We start from the raw sequence: 15,620 nt of genomic DNA, 5'->3' as shown, positions 1-15,620 counted from the left end.
CTCCCCCCCTCCAAAGGGGTTATACACAAGGACTTCTTCACACCGAAGGAAACGGGGACAGAGACGCAGGTGGCTTTCTCCGAGAGACCCCACCAGCCCAAGATCAAAATGATCCGGCCACAGATGCACGCGCTCATGCACACCGACCCCAGGATCAGCGTCGTCACCCCCACGACCCGGGATAGCTATCCCGGGCTGGAGGCAGCGGGGCCGAGGCCGCTCACCCACAAACCGCAGAATGAGAAGTGGAACCGCAACCTGTTCTGCGAGAATGAGAGACAATTCCCTCAGCAGCCTTCGCTGTCCTGCTCCTCCTATGTAGACCATGGGATGCAGCCAGTTGCAAGAGCCCTGTGCATGCACCTGGGTGAGTTGTCTGCCAGGCTGCAATCTCAGGGTTTGGGAGGCACTTGGGGGTCCTGCGTGGTTTCTTTGCCTAGACCAAGGGGATGCTGCTGTGATAGTTCAGGCTGGGGTTTGCTGCAACAACTAGTGCCATGTTATCAGAGACACGGCGTTCAGGACCTAGAGATACTTGGCTATCGGCAGGCCTCCGGTTGCTCCGTTCCAGCGGGTCTGCAGGATGTGGACCCAGGCCATCCACAGCTGGCCCCCAGCCTACAGCACTGCTGCTGCCCCGCGCTTGGCCTCGCTGCGTCTGCTGCTTGCCTTATTCTGGGTCTTCCCTGCTGCTGGGTGTGGTGGTGGTTGGTGTCATGGACGCCCAGGCCCAGGGGGCATGTGTGCACTCGTGTCACCAGTCACCTGGGGCACAACGTGGCCCCTGATCTCCAGAGCTTTAAGGCCAGGGAGGGCGCTCGTTGCCACGTCCAGAAGAGCTGTTAGAGCTGTATGTCCCCTTGCTCCCAAAGCACAAGCTGGGCTGCTTGGCTGGACTTGGACCTCTGCTGCATGCCCACACCCAGAGTCACTCTCAGGGCAGCCTGCTCTGGAGGACGTCCTCCGTTGTTTGGAGCTTTTGACCTTTTCCCACCAGCCACCCGGCAGGAGAGCAATGAGCTGGCAGAGGAGGCGCGCGGGTGTCCGAAGCACCTCCCTTTGGGGCCCAGGGGCCTCACAGCTGAAGGGGCCAAGTCTGAGAAGGTCCTGGCCTGACCCCCGGCTCCTTCCCCTACAGGAGGACCTTCCCCGTTCACAGGGGATGGGCGCTCCCACTACCAAACCACACACCATGCAGACTTCCAGGGGGAATGGGCCCCCCCTGCGCAGCCCTGCGAGAAGGTAACGGTACAATTCGGCGAGCTCAGCCCCATGGGACCTCACGTACACTCTGCTGGGAACCGAGGCAGCTCCTAGGCTGAGGCCTGATCCGGTCACCATAGGGAGTGAGTCTCCAGATTCACTCGGGACTTACCCCATCTCTGGGTGCAGAGATCCATGCCCACGCCTCCAGGGGACACAGCTCTGTCTGTGCCCTGGCCTAGCCTGCAGCAGCATCTGCTTTCTAGGGAGAGGGAATAATGTGTGGAACTGGGGCCCTGGGAGCAGAGCTGGGGGCAATGGGAGCTTGGCTGTAACGGGGGCAAGGCCTGGTCCGCACCAGCCAGCATCAAACTGCATTGGGTTCCCTCCAGATGAAATCAGCCGTCGTGCTTGGCAGCCCCAGGGTCACTGGGAATAACACGGAGCAGCACGACGCCTACACCCCCCCAGCCGCAGGGAGCTACAGGTACCCCGTGCACTTTCCTACCACGGGGCACGATCCTCCCAGCCAGCTGCTATCTCTCAGGCACCACATTTTTGTCTTGCAGCATCTATGACAAGGACCAGGCAGCAGAAACGCTCCACAAGACCACCATGCGGGCAGGGGATGACCGCAGACGATTTGTGACCACCACCGCTGCGTCGTTCCCCCTGCGAGAGCTAGGTACCAACCTGCCCTGCTCCCTGCCCCGGCCTGGCAGGACTAGGAGGGCTTTGGCAAAGCCCAGACCCATTCAGCTCTGGCCGTCCTGGGCCCTGTTCTCCCCAGACCCCCCAGTGCTCTGTGATTAAATGGTGGGGACTGTGCTGGGTCGGACCCAGGCCTGGGGCTCTCAGCTGTTCTTGCACAGGGCAAGGAAGGGCTCAGCTCGCAGAGGGGCCAAGCCTTTGGCCAGGGGGCTGCATGCCAGCCTGGCAGTAGCATTGGCTCAGGTGGCACAGGGACCCCAGTGACTGCAGCTGTGTGCTAGGGGCTGTACACACAGCAAGAGCCCTGAGGAGCTCCCAGTCCAAGCAGAGAAGCAGAGACAGGGCGGGAGAAAGGTGGGATTGTTTTATACCCCCCCAGCCCAGGTTCATGGTGGATCTGCCACGCACAGAGGCCTTCTAATGACCAGGACTGGGCGGCCCAGGTGGGAGCGTGTGGCCAAGCGGGCCCGCCACAGCCCCAGAGAACAAGGGGCCCCTGACGGGACTCACTTCTCGCCTTGCCAGTGCCCATATCCCGGGAGTACGAAAGCCAGCTGGTGTCGTCATTCCCCCGCGGTGACCGGGACCCCAAGAGGAGCCAGGAGCGGGCCAGCACCACCACGTACCGGACCTGCTACACAGAGGTCTGCTCTCTGCCTTGTGGCTGCAAGGGGCCTTGCCACTGAGGGCCAGGGGGCAGGGGCAGAGCTGCGAGGGGGGCCCACTATCCATCTGGGCTGCAGCCCCCCAGGGCGTCCCAGCACTGCTCTGCCTGCCCTGGGACCTGGGCTGCTTCGCTGGGGCCAGTGCAAAGGCACAGGGAGCCAGGGAGGTGCAGCTCACCCCGCCTGGATGGGATGCGGGGGCAGACAGACCTGCCCCTGCATGAGCTGCTGCTCTCCTCCGCTCCAGTTTGACCAGGACAAGTGTCCCCCACGCCCCGCTCCGCCCCAGTGGAGAGGCTGGAGCTTTGTGCCCTTTGGGGATGACAAGCTGAGCTCGGCATTTTACAGCACCTTGCACCAGGAGGAGTTTCCTCCACGGCCGCCTGCCCGGACGGTGCCATGCAACAGCAAGGACCAGTTGAAGAGCCACCTGCCATTGAACCAACCCGGTAGGTCGCGGCAGCCCCCTATCCCTCGCCTCCGCTGCTCGCTGGGTTTCCTCTTGCTCTGCAGGAGCCAAGCTCCCTCCCCCCGGGATGGGCTGGGCATTGCGCTGCCCCCAGGGCCAACTCCGGGGAGCAGTCGGGTGGTGCGAGCGCAGCGCGGTGCCCAGATGCCCAGCTGCACTGCTACGCTCCTCTGGGCACTAGTAGCTCTCGCTGCTCTTGCCCTGTGCCCCTTTGGGAGGCAGTGCAGCCCTGCCGGGAGCTGCAGGAACCCACATCCCCACCTTGCAGCTCCTCCAGGGCTGAGACCCACTGCCCCCGCGGCCCATCCACATTGCTGCCCTGCCATGCATGGTCCCCATGCACAGGGGCTGCGTTGGGCAGGGGTCACAGCCCGTTGCCCATGTCTCTGCTCCAGCTGCAAAGTGGCCCAAGGGTTCGTGGCTCTAATGTGGTCTTCTCTCCCCTTCCCCATGCGTCTACGAGCAGGAAACCTTCCCATCTCCAGTACCCAGGCCGCCTTTGTCCCCCACAGCCAACCGACGGTGCGGCCCACAGAGGAGTCGCTGCAGCGGGTACGGTGGAGCGGGGCTGCGGGCAGCAAGAGCCACACTGTATGAGCTCTCCTGCCCCTGTGCTGGGGCAGGAAGGGGGCTTGTGGGTCCCAACCCAGCCCTTGATGGGGGAGGGGAGATGTGTGCTCTACCCGCTTGTCTCCAGCGAGCAGCTCGGTGCCGCAGGGGTCTGGAGGGTGTGGGGTCCCCAAGCAGGGTCAGGGCCCTCACCCTGTCCTTCCCACCATGGGGATTCAGCCCCAAGGAGCTGAGGGTGGTGTGGGCTGGGCTGGGTAGAGGCAGGGGAAGGCGCTGGCTCCCGGGGGCTGTCCTCTGCAAGCCAGTGCTCCTCCTGAGAGGAGCCGAGCGATAGGAAAGGCCCCCTTGCCTGCCCCTGCCATCCTCCTGCCCTGCGCCTGGCTCTGAAGGCCGTCTTCCCCCCGCCAGGTGAGAGACTCCCACCTGGTCCCGCCGTTGGGGGCGCAGCGGCAGTTCCAGCCCGAGCAGCCGGAGCAATACTACAACAAATACAGCGGCCCCGCCGTCCTCTACGGGCGCGACTGGCTGGTCAGCAGCGTCCCACTGGGCACCATACCAAGGTACAGCCCATGGGCAGAGCCGGGGGACAGCCCAACTCTCCCTGCCCCCCTGCTGGGGAGCGCCCCCGGGCTCTGCCCTTGCTTGGAGGTCCAGGATCCTATGGCCAAAGCCAACCTTGGCCTTGCAGGGCCACATAGCAGGGATGCCCACAGCCATCTGCAGGAGATACCCGGGGCACCTGGAGGCAGGCGGGCAGCAGTACCCCCTTCCTCTGCAGCCACCGGGTAGGAGGTGGCCTGGGCAGGGAGGGAGGGAAGGGGGGCAGCACCATCAGGGCTGCCCCCGAGCTCCCCTCCAGGCAGCACAGGCCAATGCCGGCTGGGCAGAGGGAAAGAGGCTGTGTGCCCGGGCGGTTCGTCCCACCAGGGCTGTACCCCCCCAGCTGCAGGGCAGGGCGTGGAGTGCAGCAGGGGCTCCCAAAAGGGTGCAGCGCCAGCCCGGGCTCCCCCGGGTCCTGGGCAGGCGAGCTGCGTGCACCCGTGCCCACTCCCTGGGCGCCCTCGGGCCCCGGCATTGCCCCCAGAAGGACAGGCTGCCGCAGGGCTGCGCAGAGCGATGCGTCTGCAGTGGGGCCAGGCCCTCCCGTTCTCCATCCCATGCAGGACCCGGACCAGCGACTGGGGGCCCAAGAAACAACAGCGCAGGAGCTGCTGACCTGAGGATCTCTGGGTTGGGGGCAGCCTCCCCCGTCTCCACTATCCTGTAAATAGACCGTGTGTTGCTGACGTGCTGCCTGTGAGCTGTGCCTCTGGCCTAGTGCACCGGGCTGGACCCAGGGGAGCACCTGGCTCCTACCCCAGCTTTGCCACTGGCTCCTCAGTGACCTGTCCTCCCCCATGCCTCAGTTTCCCCGTCAGGGAAGGGAGCAATGGCTCTTGCCTCGCATGCAGTGCCCGGAGCCCCGCGGAGGTGAAGTGCCAGGTAGGAGCAGAGTCCACGCTCCTGCTCATGGGTCTGCCCGGGAGCTCAGATCCAGGGGAACCGACGGTGGGCAGGATCATCCGTGACTAAACGTCCCCAACCACAGTCTGTTCATCCTGCTCCTCAAAAATGTCCCAGTGCGGAGATACCACAGCCCCCCTGGGCGGCCTGTCCCGATGCTGAACCACCCCCAGAGATTTCCCCCTCCTCTCGAACCTCCTTTCCCTGCTGCGGCCTGGGGCGGTGCACCTTGTCCTGTCCCCTGCAGCCACGGAGAAAAAGCCCATCTCCGTCCTCTGTCGTCACCTGGCAGGGAAGTGAAGACCTGTCGAAGCCCCCGCAGTCTTCTCATCTCCAGACTAAGTCACCCTAGCTCTGTCAGCCTTTCCTCTCCAGCCGTGCTCCCCAGGCCTCTCACTTTCACTGCCCTCCAGTGGACTTTTTCCGGCCTGTCCCCATCCTTTGTGAAGTGTGGGGCCCAAAACTGGACGCACGACTGGAGGCTAGGCCTCACCAGCAGCGACAGAGCAGAAGAATCACGTCCCTTGATTTGCAGGAGACGGCCCGGTTAGCACAGCCCAAATGCGACTGGCCTCTTTTGCAGCACGAGTGCACTGTTGGCTCACGTTCAGTCCGCGGTAACCCCCAACTCCTCTGCAGCACTGGAGCCCGGCCAGTCACTCCCCAGGCGGCGTCCTGACCCCTAACCCCTCTGTCCCAAGTGCAGGGCGTCGCACGTGTCCCTACTGAATTTCAACTGCCTGATTTCAGACCGTTTCTCCTGTGTATCCGGGTCACTTGAGACCTCCTTCCAGCTAGACAGGGAGGGCTACAGATGGGAAAACTGAGGCACAGCGAGGGGAAGTGACTTGCCCAGGTCACCCGGCAGAGGCCAGACCAGAACCCCTGCTAGGAGGCCGTGCTGTGTCCATGGGGAAGGCTGGCTTCATATGGGCAGGCACTGGATTCTCCATCTGTGACTCCCCTGTCAAGATGCATCCCTTCAGGCTCCACCTTGGACTATCCAGGGGCTTACTATAAGTCCAGAGGGTTTCCATGGGCATTTGTGGGACTTCTCCAGCCCCTGCCCCTGCCCCCACACACTCCCCAGTTTCCTATTAAAACAGCCGCCCCATCGCTAACATCGCACAGCCTGTAGCCTCCATCCTCCCTGGGTCCAGAGCAGCATTTGCTGCCGGGCTTTATGGGTGCGATAACTCAGGATAAATTGGGCCGCGGCTTTAAGCAATTCCATTTAATTGAAGCCTTCCTGGGGACCTGGTTCTACTATAAATTTACAGGTACGGCATTAAGTGAAATGCTCTGGGTTTCTTTTGCAATTAAAGACAAAGGAAGCCACGGGCGGGGCTACAGTGGCCGGCGACGTGCTCAGCTTTCATTGCTCCATGCAAAACCCTGCTAGCAGGGACTTCCCCCTCTTAGCACAGACTTCCCCTGACACTGGGGCCAAGGTGGGGCCCTAGGGGAAACTATAGGCCCGGGACGGGGCCTCCACACTCTTAGCCCCAGTATGAGAAACATCAGAAACGCTGCAAACCCTTGTCCTTGTGTCTACCAGGCAAAACTCTGCGGTTAACAGACTAGCAGATGAAACACGTAACACTTAGCCCAGTTTAAACCAGGGGCAGACAGACATACGAGCCCCTCGCACTGACTTCAAGCTGCCTGGAACGGTACAAAAGCATCCCTGGAAAAGTCAAGTACACGTCTGAGCCAGTTCAGTGTCATGTGTGGACACACGTGTTGTGCCACACGCCTGGTTGGTGCTCCAGGCATCCCACACTGCACCGCGCCCTGCGCCACCCTCCCCGCCCAGGCATCGCCCCCCAGAGTCAAGCACACTGCAGACTTCAGTCAGGTGTGTGCACTGAGGTTTACTGAGCTCACGTTTCGGAGAGAAGGGAAAGCAGAGCAGTGGAAATGCCCCCCGTCACTGGGCACCCACCCCCCAGGACTCCCAAAGCAGGTGAAAGTGCTTGCCCACTATAAGGCTGGCTGGGCCGGGCACTCACTCCCACCCCTCCAGGGTCAGAAAGGCAGCTCTTCGCCATCTGTTAGGTGCCCATCCATCCTGGTGCGCCAGGCGCTGTACATGCCAATGCTTCCAATCCCGGACAAGTGGGAACTTGCTCGATCAGTGCCAGCTCGATGGTACGTCTGCATTATGCATACACCCCAGGCCACCCAGTCCCTTCAGCCCCCACTCCTTGGAGGCTGTTTTGGAAGAGGAAAGCTGGGGGGAGGGCAGGCATGCTTGCAACAGGCTGGGAGGAAGCCACACTTGTGTTGCAATGTTTGCACGCAGCCTTTTGGGAGGCCTGGCTCAAGGACGGGCCCTGGACCCAGCCAGCCACTGGCAGGGCGCAATTCCCACCAGTGCAAACTGAGCTAAAGTGGCTTCTCAGACCCAAAGAGCAGCCCCTCGGTGCCACCAATGGGGGCTGGTCCGAGGGGCTGGGGGTGCGATGCAGGCGGGCTTGGAGATGGGGGGGCCCCGAGGTCTGCTGGGAGGCTGGGGGCAAGCATGGTGGGGTTTTGGCTGAGGCCTGGGCACCTGGGGCATCAGGGCAAGGACCCATCACCCTTTCAGAGGGGGGGAAACAGCCCGAGACAGACCCACAGCCGCTCAGGTGGGCTCTTGCCCAGACGCCAGCGCGGGGAGGAGGAGGAAGGGGACAAGGAAGGCTGCCGTGGGGATGCCAGGGTGGGGGTGGAAGCTGGCTCAGCCCATAGCTAGGCCTTGCCCACTTGGCTTGGGGGCAGCTCCTGGCTCTCCAGTTTCCCAGGCCCAGGGGCCAGCGGGCAGGAGACCCCGAGCTCGCTCTCAGCCAGCGTGGCCAGGCTCTGGTTGCGGTGCTCCGGAGGGGCCTGGCAGAGGGTCTGGTTGCGGGCGTAGAGGTGCACGGGCCGGCTCCGCAGCCAGCGCAGGAAGCGGGCCGCGTGGCAGTCGCACACCCAGGGGTTCCCGGAGAGGTCCAGGCCGAGGGGGTTGGCCGAGTTGGGGGGCTCGGGCAGGCGGAAGTCCAGGGCGTGCAGGGCGTTGTGGGACAGGTCCAGCGTGTCCAGCTGATCCAGCGGGACCAGGGCGGCATCCGGCAGCGCGCTCAGGCTGTTGTTCTGCAGGAAGAGGTAGCGGAGGCCGCGGGTGGGCTGGAACGTCTCCTCGGCCAGGACCTGCAGCCCGTTGCCCTCCAGGTTCAGCCGCTCCAGCTGGGCCAGGCCTTGCAGCGCCGTGGGGGGCAGGCTGCTCAGGAAGTTGTGGGACAGGTCCAGACTCTGCAGGGCACGCAGCGGGAGGAAGCAATGCGAGGGCAGTTTTCGGAGTTGGTTGCCAGACACGTCCAGCCACTGCAGCGCCCCCAGGGACTGGAACCAGGAGGGCTGCAGTCTCCCCAGCCGGTTCCCCCCCAGCACCAGGTGCCGCAGGAGCCTGCTGGCACAGAAGGTCTCGGGGGGCAGGTCCTCCAGCAGGTTGCCAGTGAGGTCCAGGACGCGGAGCTCGGGCACGGGCCAGAGGAGGCCTGCAGGGAGGCACTGGAGCCGGTTGCTGGACAGATGGAGCTCCTGGAGCAGGGGCAGCCCCTGCAGCGCATGCTCGCCCATGGTGCTGAGGTTGGTGAACTCCACCGAGATGCTTAGGATGCCACCGGGGAGGCCGGAAGGGAAGACGTAGAGGTCCGGCGCGGTGCACACGAACACTGTGGCATTTCTGGGCACAGGCGGGCACGGCTTCCCCCAGCTGCGGGGCAGGGGCAGGGCCAGGAGGAGCGGGGCTAGCAGGGCGAGGCGCAGGCAAGTCATCCTGCAGCGTGGTGGGGAACGGAGGCTGCAGGGAGGAAGAGACGGGGCTACTTTGGGACAGGCTGGGCTCCGTGCAGCTCTGCTGATGCCCCCGCCCATCGCTCCCTGCCAGCCCTACCCCGGGCAGAGACCGCCCCCCCCAGCTGGCCCCATAGCACAGCTCTGGCACGCAGCAGGCGGCACGTCTCCCCCACGAGCCGTCCCCGAGCTGGGCTCCCAGCACCCTTGCAGGCTGGTGCCCAGGGCTGCCCCGCTGCCCCCACCCCCTCACCCTGCAAACAGTGCCAGCGGCGTGGTTGGTCGTGACCTGTCCTGTCCCGCTGCTCCTGCTCAGTGCCCCGGGTGCGCGGCGGGGCTGGGCGGGGGCTGGCAGCTTCCTGGTTCTTTTGTGACCGACTGGCCAGGTTGGGAAATTGCAGCAGGGAGGAGGGGGGGGCTGTGCTCGCTGCTTCTCTGCCAGCTGCCCGATCAGCTAGGAAATCAGGCCTGAGGGCACCCCTGCTGACCTGTGGGCACCTCCACCCGGGCACACTTCAGGGTGCCCGTCATCCCTGCACTGGCACCTTCCTGCCTGGCTCTGAGCAGCACGCAGGGCCCGTGTCACGAGGGGCTCTTCACCCCACGGTCCCCCCCAGCACCAGGGGCTTCAGTCTGGCCCAGATGGGATTAAAAGGCACCTTGCCTGCACAGCCCCCGCACCTGGACCTGTGCCATGGCTGGGACCAGGACAGCACTACAGAGCCTGCCCCATGTCACAAGCCCTGGGCACAGACTGGGCTGATGAGCCCCCTGCCTCGCCAGGCGGAGCTGGTCGGGGCTCTCCGGCCCACCTGAGCGGGGAACGCGAGCTGGGTCGGGGATGCCAGAGGGGAGCATGGGTGGGAGGCTGTGCGGGGCAGCAGGCTCGAGGGTGGAAGTGGCAGGGCTCAAGCCATGCTGGGACCGAGGCCAGCCCTAGCCCCAGTGGCACTGACCCAGGAGAGCTTCAGCCCCCTCCCCATTTGCCTCCCAGACCCCCCAGCGGGCGGCTCTGCCCATGTGGCTCCTCCAACAGCAGCTCCTGAACTCAGGACCCAGACTAATGGGCGGCACTCGGCCAAGCCGGGACCAGTTAGGCAGCCCCGTGCGACGTCCACACCCAATCACACGCGCCCCCGGAGTCGAATTCAAGTCGGGGGCTCCAAGTGCTTGGTGCCCAGCGCACCCCCCCCGGCCTCTTGGTCGGCGGGTCCCGCTCCCCCCCACACCTCGCAGAGCCGGTCCCTCTCGCCAACAGGGCTGCGTTCCCAGTCCCGTGCCCCAAGCTGGGCCGCGTCCCATGCCCCAAGCTGGGCCAGGTCACCACCCCTGGCAGAGGCTGGCACCCGTCCTACCAGCTGGGACCGGCAGATGGCAGCCGTGCCCTCTGATCCAGCCCGCTGTCTCCTGGCACGACCCAGGCGTCCTGCTGGAGGCATTGCTCCCGATCCCCTTGGCCCCACCTGCCTCTTGGCCCCTAGCAGGAGGATGGCAGGAGCCCAGCTAGTGCCAAATAGAAGGAGTTTTGGCCATCTGCGGGGGTGCTCAGCTGAGACCCGGCACACTCGTGTCAGTCACGGCACTGGCCAGAGTCCCCAGGTCACTGCTGATCTCCCTGGGCTGGGGCCGGCAGCGGCCGAGCTGCAGGAGGGGGGCAAAGAGCCCTTCCCCGCACTGGTCTGGTTGCGGCTGCAAAGCCCCCGCTGCGGGTCTTGCTTTCATTCTGCTACCTTGCTGCGGGCGGGAGCCGGGGGCACCCTCTGCAGTGCTCAGCCAGGGAGATGCAGGGCAGCTGCTAGCACTGGTTGCCCCCAGCTCCCATGGCTGCAGCCTGCGTGGGCCCCTGCAAGCCAGACCTGCCCTGCCCCTGCAGCATGCCTGCCGGCCCGCAGCCCCGGGAGCAGAGCCCAGGAGTCCAGGTCCCCGCTGCCAGGCACCTCCAAACCCGGCCCTGCTGCCCCCCATCTGCCATGGCACCTTGCCCTTGGCTGGCCGGCGCTCCACAGTGCCAGGGGGACTGGGCAGGTCCCTGTCCTGTTCAGCAGTGCCCGGCAGTATGTGGGCTGGCAGCCCACCCTGTCCCCCCAACCACATACCCCTGCCCTCCCCACTGGGCAGCTCCAAGGCTGGCGATACGAAGCAGGTGGGGCTCTCCCGGGCTTCTTCTCTTCTTCCATCCCAGCCCTGCTTCCAGCCAGCCCCCCGCACCAACATGACAGCAAATGCTGCTGGGCTTCTGCACACACTAGTGAAGCCACAGGATCATGCACACCTGCACTTGCACAGCTGGATCTGCAAGCACGGCTCCCCTTCCACCCTGTGTGGGGCGGGAGAGGGTGGCTGGGCAGTGCAGGGGTTCAATAGGCAGCCCTTGGCTCAGGTGCTCCTGTGTCCTGGGGCTGATACCAGCCACAGCTCGTGCCCAGGGTTAACTGGGAATCCCAGGGCCAGCAGCTGCATCTGGGAAGGGGTCAGGGGCTGTGGGATGGACTGGGGGGAACCTTACCTGCCATGGCCATGCTGCTACATCAGCCCACCAGAGCCAGGCCCACCCTGCGGTGCTTTGAGAAGCCAGACGGAGGATGAGGGGGATCCCAGGCCTGTGGCGCCAGGTGCTATAAATGCCTCCAAGGAGAGGCAGCATGGCTGGAACGAGATCACGGACACCTGCGAGTTGGGGGAAGGAAGGGAAGGAAGCATGATTTCCTGGGGAGGGGCTGGAGAGGCCCCCAGGGACCCAGGGGCTTGCCCAGGGGAAGGCAGAGCAGAGGAAGCTGGCTGGCCTGCCACATCCCCCGACCCCCCTCCAGCTCCATCAGGGCCCCAGGCAATGCTGGGGAGTGGGGACCACCTTGCTGCCATATATGCACCCTGAAGGCCATGCCCTTCTTCCCCCTGCCAGCTCCCAGTGACGTGGGGCAATGCCAGGTCAGCTCTGGACCCAGGCAGCAGCTGTGCTCTCCGGCGTGCGGTGGCAGCCACGGCTGCACATTGGCCACCGAAGGCATCCACGCCGCATACATTAACTGACATTATCCCTCACCATCTGCTAGCGCCGGCTCCCAGATGCCCTGCTGGGTCGTTTATGGCCTTGTTCCTCCCCCCAACAGCCCTGAGAGCAGGGTGTGGGGGGCACGTGCCAGCAAGGGGGGGTGGCTGGATCTGGATGCCGCAGCCTGGCTCATGGGCCAGGACTGAAGGGGCGGGGGTGGCTCAGACAGGGGGTGTGAAGGCAGGAGGATGCCCCCACATGTGCCCCTCTGCTTGCTGGGGTGGTGCTGCATCATCAGGCAGGCCCCCCACATCCAGCCATCTATCCGTCTCTCTTTCTGATGCATCCGTTCGCACACCCATGTATCTACCTGGGTATCCACACCCTGGCACACCTGCCTGCCCGGGTCTGTCTGCCCCTGCCCTGGCATTAGTCTGTCTGCAGTGCTCAGAGCCTGTCACATGCTGGCTGCTTGCAGGACCTGTCTTTGCCCCCCCAGCATGGCAGCATCCCCTAGCAGCCAGGCCTCGCTGGTCGGGTGGGGGGCTGTGGTGACCCCAGCTCCCCTGGCTCTCCTTGCTCCCCCACACTGTTTGCCCACTGCTAGGATGTGGTGACACCCCCCCACCTCTTCCCCCCAACACAGGACACATTGCTGGTGTGGCTGAGCCCCAGCCCCAGCACCGTGAAGGCAGCTGCTCCGGGCAGGCAAATCACTTCCCCTGGGCCCTCTCTCTTGCATGCCTGTGCGGAGGCCGGTGCGGTGGGTTGCGGGGATGTGGCCGGAGGCAGCTTCCAGGGCAGGAATCTCATTTGTTTGTGGGCTCTGCCAGGTGCAGGCTTGTCTGGATGGACAGGTGAACATGGAGAGCCCCGCGCTGCACTGAGCGGTTGTGGAGGGTGGTGGAGGGGGTCCAGGGGGGTGGGGGGCATGCTGTTGCATCCAGAGGCTGCAGAGCCATTTGCTGCTGCCGGCTGCAGACACTGCCTGGGTTGCAGGGGGGCGGGGAAGCATCTGAGACAAGGTCACGCACACACACGTGAACACATGCACGTGTGCACCCTGAAACATGCCTGCACATATCACGGCAGAGGCATATGTGCACTAATCCTCCAGCACACACTTCCACACACGTCCTTGCAGACAGCTACATGCACACATACAAAGGCATAAACACAGAAACACTTGTGCACACATCTCAGCAGAGGTGTACATACATTCACCCCCCAGCACATAGACCTTCTTGCTGATAGGTATACACATACACCCCCTCCAGCATGTGACCACATGCATGTACATACACAGAAACACATGTGCACTTACCAGGGCAGAAACATGCACTCATCCACCCCCATACATATGTACACATGCCTCCTTGCAGACAGGTACACACATATGCACATGCAAACATGTCAACACAGAAATACCTATGCATACATCTCAGCAGAGGCATACATGCACTCACTCCCCCCCAGCACATATAGGCATGTGCACATGCCTCTTAGCACACAGGTACCTACACGCAGACACACACACACTCTGCTTAGCTTTCTTCCAGATACATGTATACATGCAGACAACATATGCACACAGACACATATTGCTTAACTTCCTTACACACACACACACACACACACACACACACACACACACACACTCTCTGCTTAGCTTTATTCCAGATGCCTGGGTGCATGCATACAACATGTGCACACACACAAGCTGCTTAACTTCCTTCCAGACACATACATACACACACACACTCTAGATTTCTTCCAGATACACATGTACATATGCACGACACGCAGGCACACACACATGCACACATCGCTCAGCTTTCTTTTGGGCTTTCTGGCATTTTGGTACCAGATTCACGAGCCCTCAAGCTCTGCTCTCAGCTCTCCCACACATAGTAAGCAAGGTCAACATGTGCACGGGAGCCCCGCGAGCAGGCTGCGGGCAGGAGAGCTAGCGAGCATCGGTGATGCTCTCCCCTTGGAGGGGTGTTGACGGCCAGTGCCGCAAGGCCCATTAGCTTGTGTCCGAGCCATTACCCCAAGGCCCTGAGCACATGGGGGCATTACTGGGCGCCGCCTGACATCCCTGCTGTGTGCCGGTGCGGACGAGTCCATCCTGCCAGCGTCCCATCAGCTTGCCCCCCCCGGTGCCTTCCTGCCCCACTGCAGAGGGGACTGCAATGCGGGCAGGCACTGTCAGCACAGCAGTGATGGATGTGAATATGGTGTAATGGCAAGAGCCAGCAACATTAGGCTTGGGCACTGTCTCCCCCGCTGGGCCACATACCACCATGCTCCTCCCAGCCCCCCTATTATAACAGCGTCCAGTCCTGCCATCCTCCGTGGAGATACCTGGGCACTGAACACATGCACCTCGTGCTCTGCTCGCCTCACGTGAAACTACGCTTGGGCAGGGAGTATGTGCATGTGTCCACATCTCTGGGTAAGCACGCACCTCAGCACAGGCATGCTTGTGTGTGCACCTTTGTGTGTGTAGGCACTGGCCTGCAGGGCTGTGTGCATGCATAGGCATGTGTGGACACCTCTGTGTATACATGGACGCATGTAGGTGTGTGCATGTGCGCGCGCGCCCATGCGCACCTCTTTGGGTATACGTGCATGCATGCAGGTGTGTGCATATGTGCATGCATGTGCAAGTGTGCGCACGCGCCTCTTTGGGTATACATGTATGCATCCAGGTATGTGTGCTCATCTTTGCATATACCTGCACACATGCAGGGATATGCATAGGCACACAGGGGTGTGTGCACACATCTTTGCGCGTACATGTATTCAAGTATACACGTGTGGCTATGGGTTGCCACACTAACCAAGACAGAGGGCGATGTGCAGGCTGGAGTGGCAAAGTGACCCCTGCCTCAGCCCTGGAGACCCCCCGCCATCCTCCCAGGCAGAGCGAGGGGCACCCTCCCACCCGCAGGGCAGAGCAGGGCTGGTTGATCCGCTCAGCACTGCTCCATCCACAGAGGACACGCTCGTGGGCGCTCGGAGCACCCAGCTCCTCCCTCAGCTCAGCGCCGCGTCCCCAGGGCAGCATGTACCCAGCCCCACTCACCATGGGGGGACACAACAGCACGGCACCGTGGGGGTAGGGACACGGCAGCAGCACTCAGGGCCAGGACCAGCACCTCCCACCCGACTGCCCCCTGCACTGCCCAGCGCCGCTCTGCAGGCACGTGGGGGTGGGACTGGCATGTGCTGAGCTCACCCCGCCTCAGGGTCACCGGGCAGCGGTCTCCGGCCCCCACGGACATTGCACTGCTGCTCCCAGATCCTTTTCCCACAGCCGGATTTGGCCCTGCTGGCTGTAGCCAGGCAAAGCCACGGTCCTGCCCGCCGAGGACTGGCTCCGTGGCCCAGGAACCCCTACACGGGGCACAGATCAGCCCTGCCCCAGCGGGGCGGTGGGGGGAGGACGGACCCAGTCTTGTAAACAGAACTTTATTGGCAGGGGAAGTCCAGAGTGATACAGAGAAGAGGTTACCACTGTAGCATGCACAGCCTGCACAGGTCAAAGGGGAAAGGTCACGGGGGCACAGGTCACATCGGATTGGACCGCTTGCTCGGTAATGCTCAGCTTCCCGGAGGGCTGCATGCCTGCGACCGTATTTACAGAGGGGCAGCGGAGGCCTCAGCCTGCCCCCGGCTCCCG

The 15,620-nt window shown here is 63.4% G+C and overlaps 1 protein-coding gene across 3 annotated transcripts; it reads right to left on the bottom strand.

The window, feature by feature from the left end:
- Positions 1-6,975: 6,975 nt before the first annotated feature.
- Positions 6,976-11,492, bottom strand: LRG1 (leucine rich alpha-2-glycoprotein 1). 3 transcript variants are annotated; one of them, XM_019556992.1, is made up of 2 exons: positions 11,447-11,492; positions 6,976-8,947 (listed from the first exon to the last, which is right to left on the bottom strand). In XM_019556992.1, exon 2 carries the CDS (start codon positions 8,920-8,922, stop codon positions 7,855-7,857), a length of 1,068 nt encoding a protein of 355 aa, XP_019412537.1. In that variant the 5' UTR covers positions 8,923-8,947; positions 11,447-11,492; the 3' UTR covers positions 6,976-7,854. The 3 variants fall into 3 exon arrangements, with proteins under 3 accessions (XP_019412537.1, XP_019412536.1, XP_019412538.1); XM_019556991.1 differs by lacking the exon at positions 11,447-11,492 and adding an exon at positions 9,194-9,277; XM_019556993.1 differs by lacking the exon at positions 11,447-11,492 and adding an exon at positions 9,230-9,251.
- Between the last annotated feature and the right edge of the window lie 4,128 nt (positions 11,493-15,620).

Source organism: Crocodylus porosus, unplaced genomic scaffold, assembly GCF_001723895.1.
Source record: "Crocodylus porosus isolate Cpor-Errol unplaced genomic scaffold, CroPor_comp1, whole genome shotgun sequence".
Lineage (NCBI taxonomy): Eukaryota > Metazoa > Chordata > Crocodylia > Crocodylidae > Crocodylus > Crocodylus porosus.
Note: the sequence above shows the minus strand (reverse complement) of the source record. Positions and strands in the feature narration are given on the sequence as shown.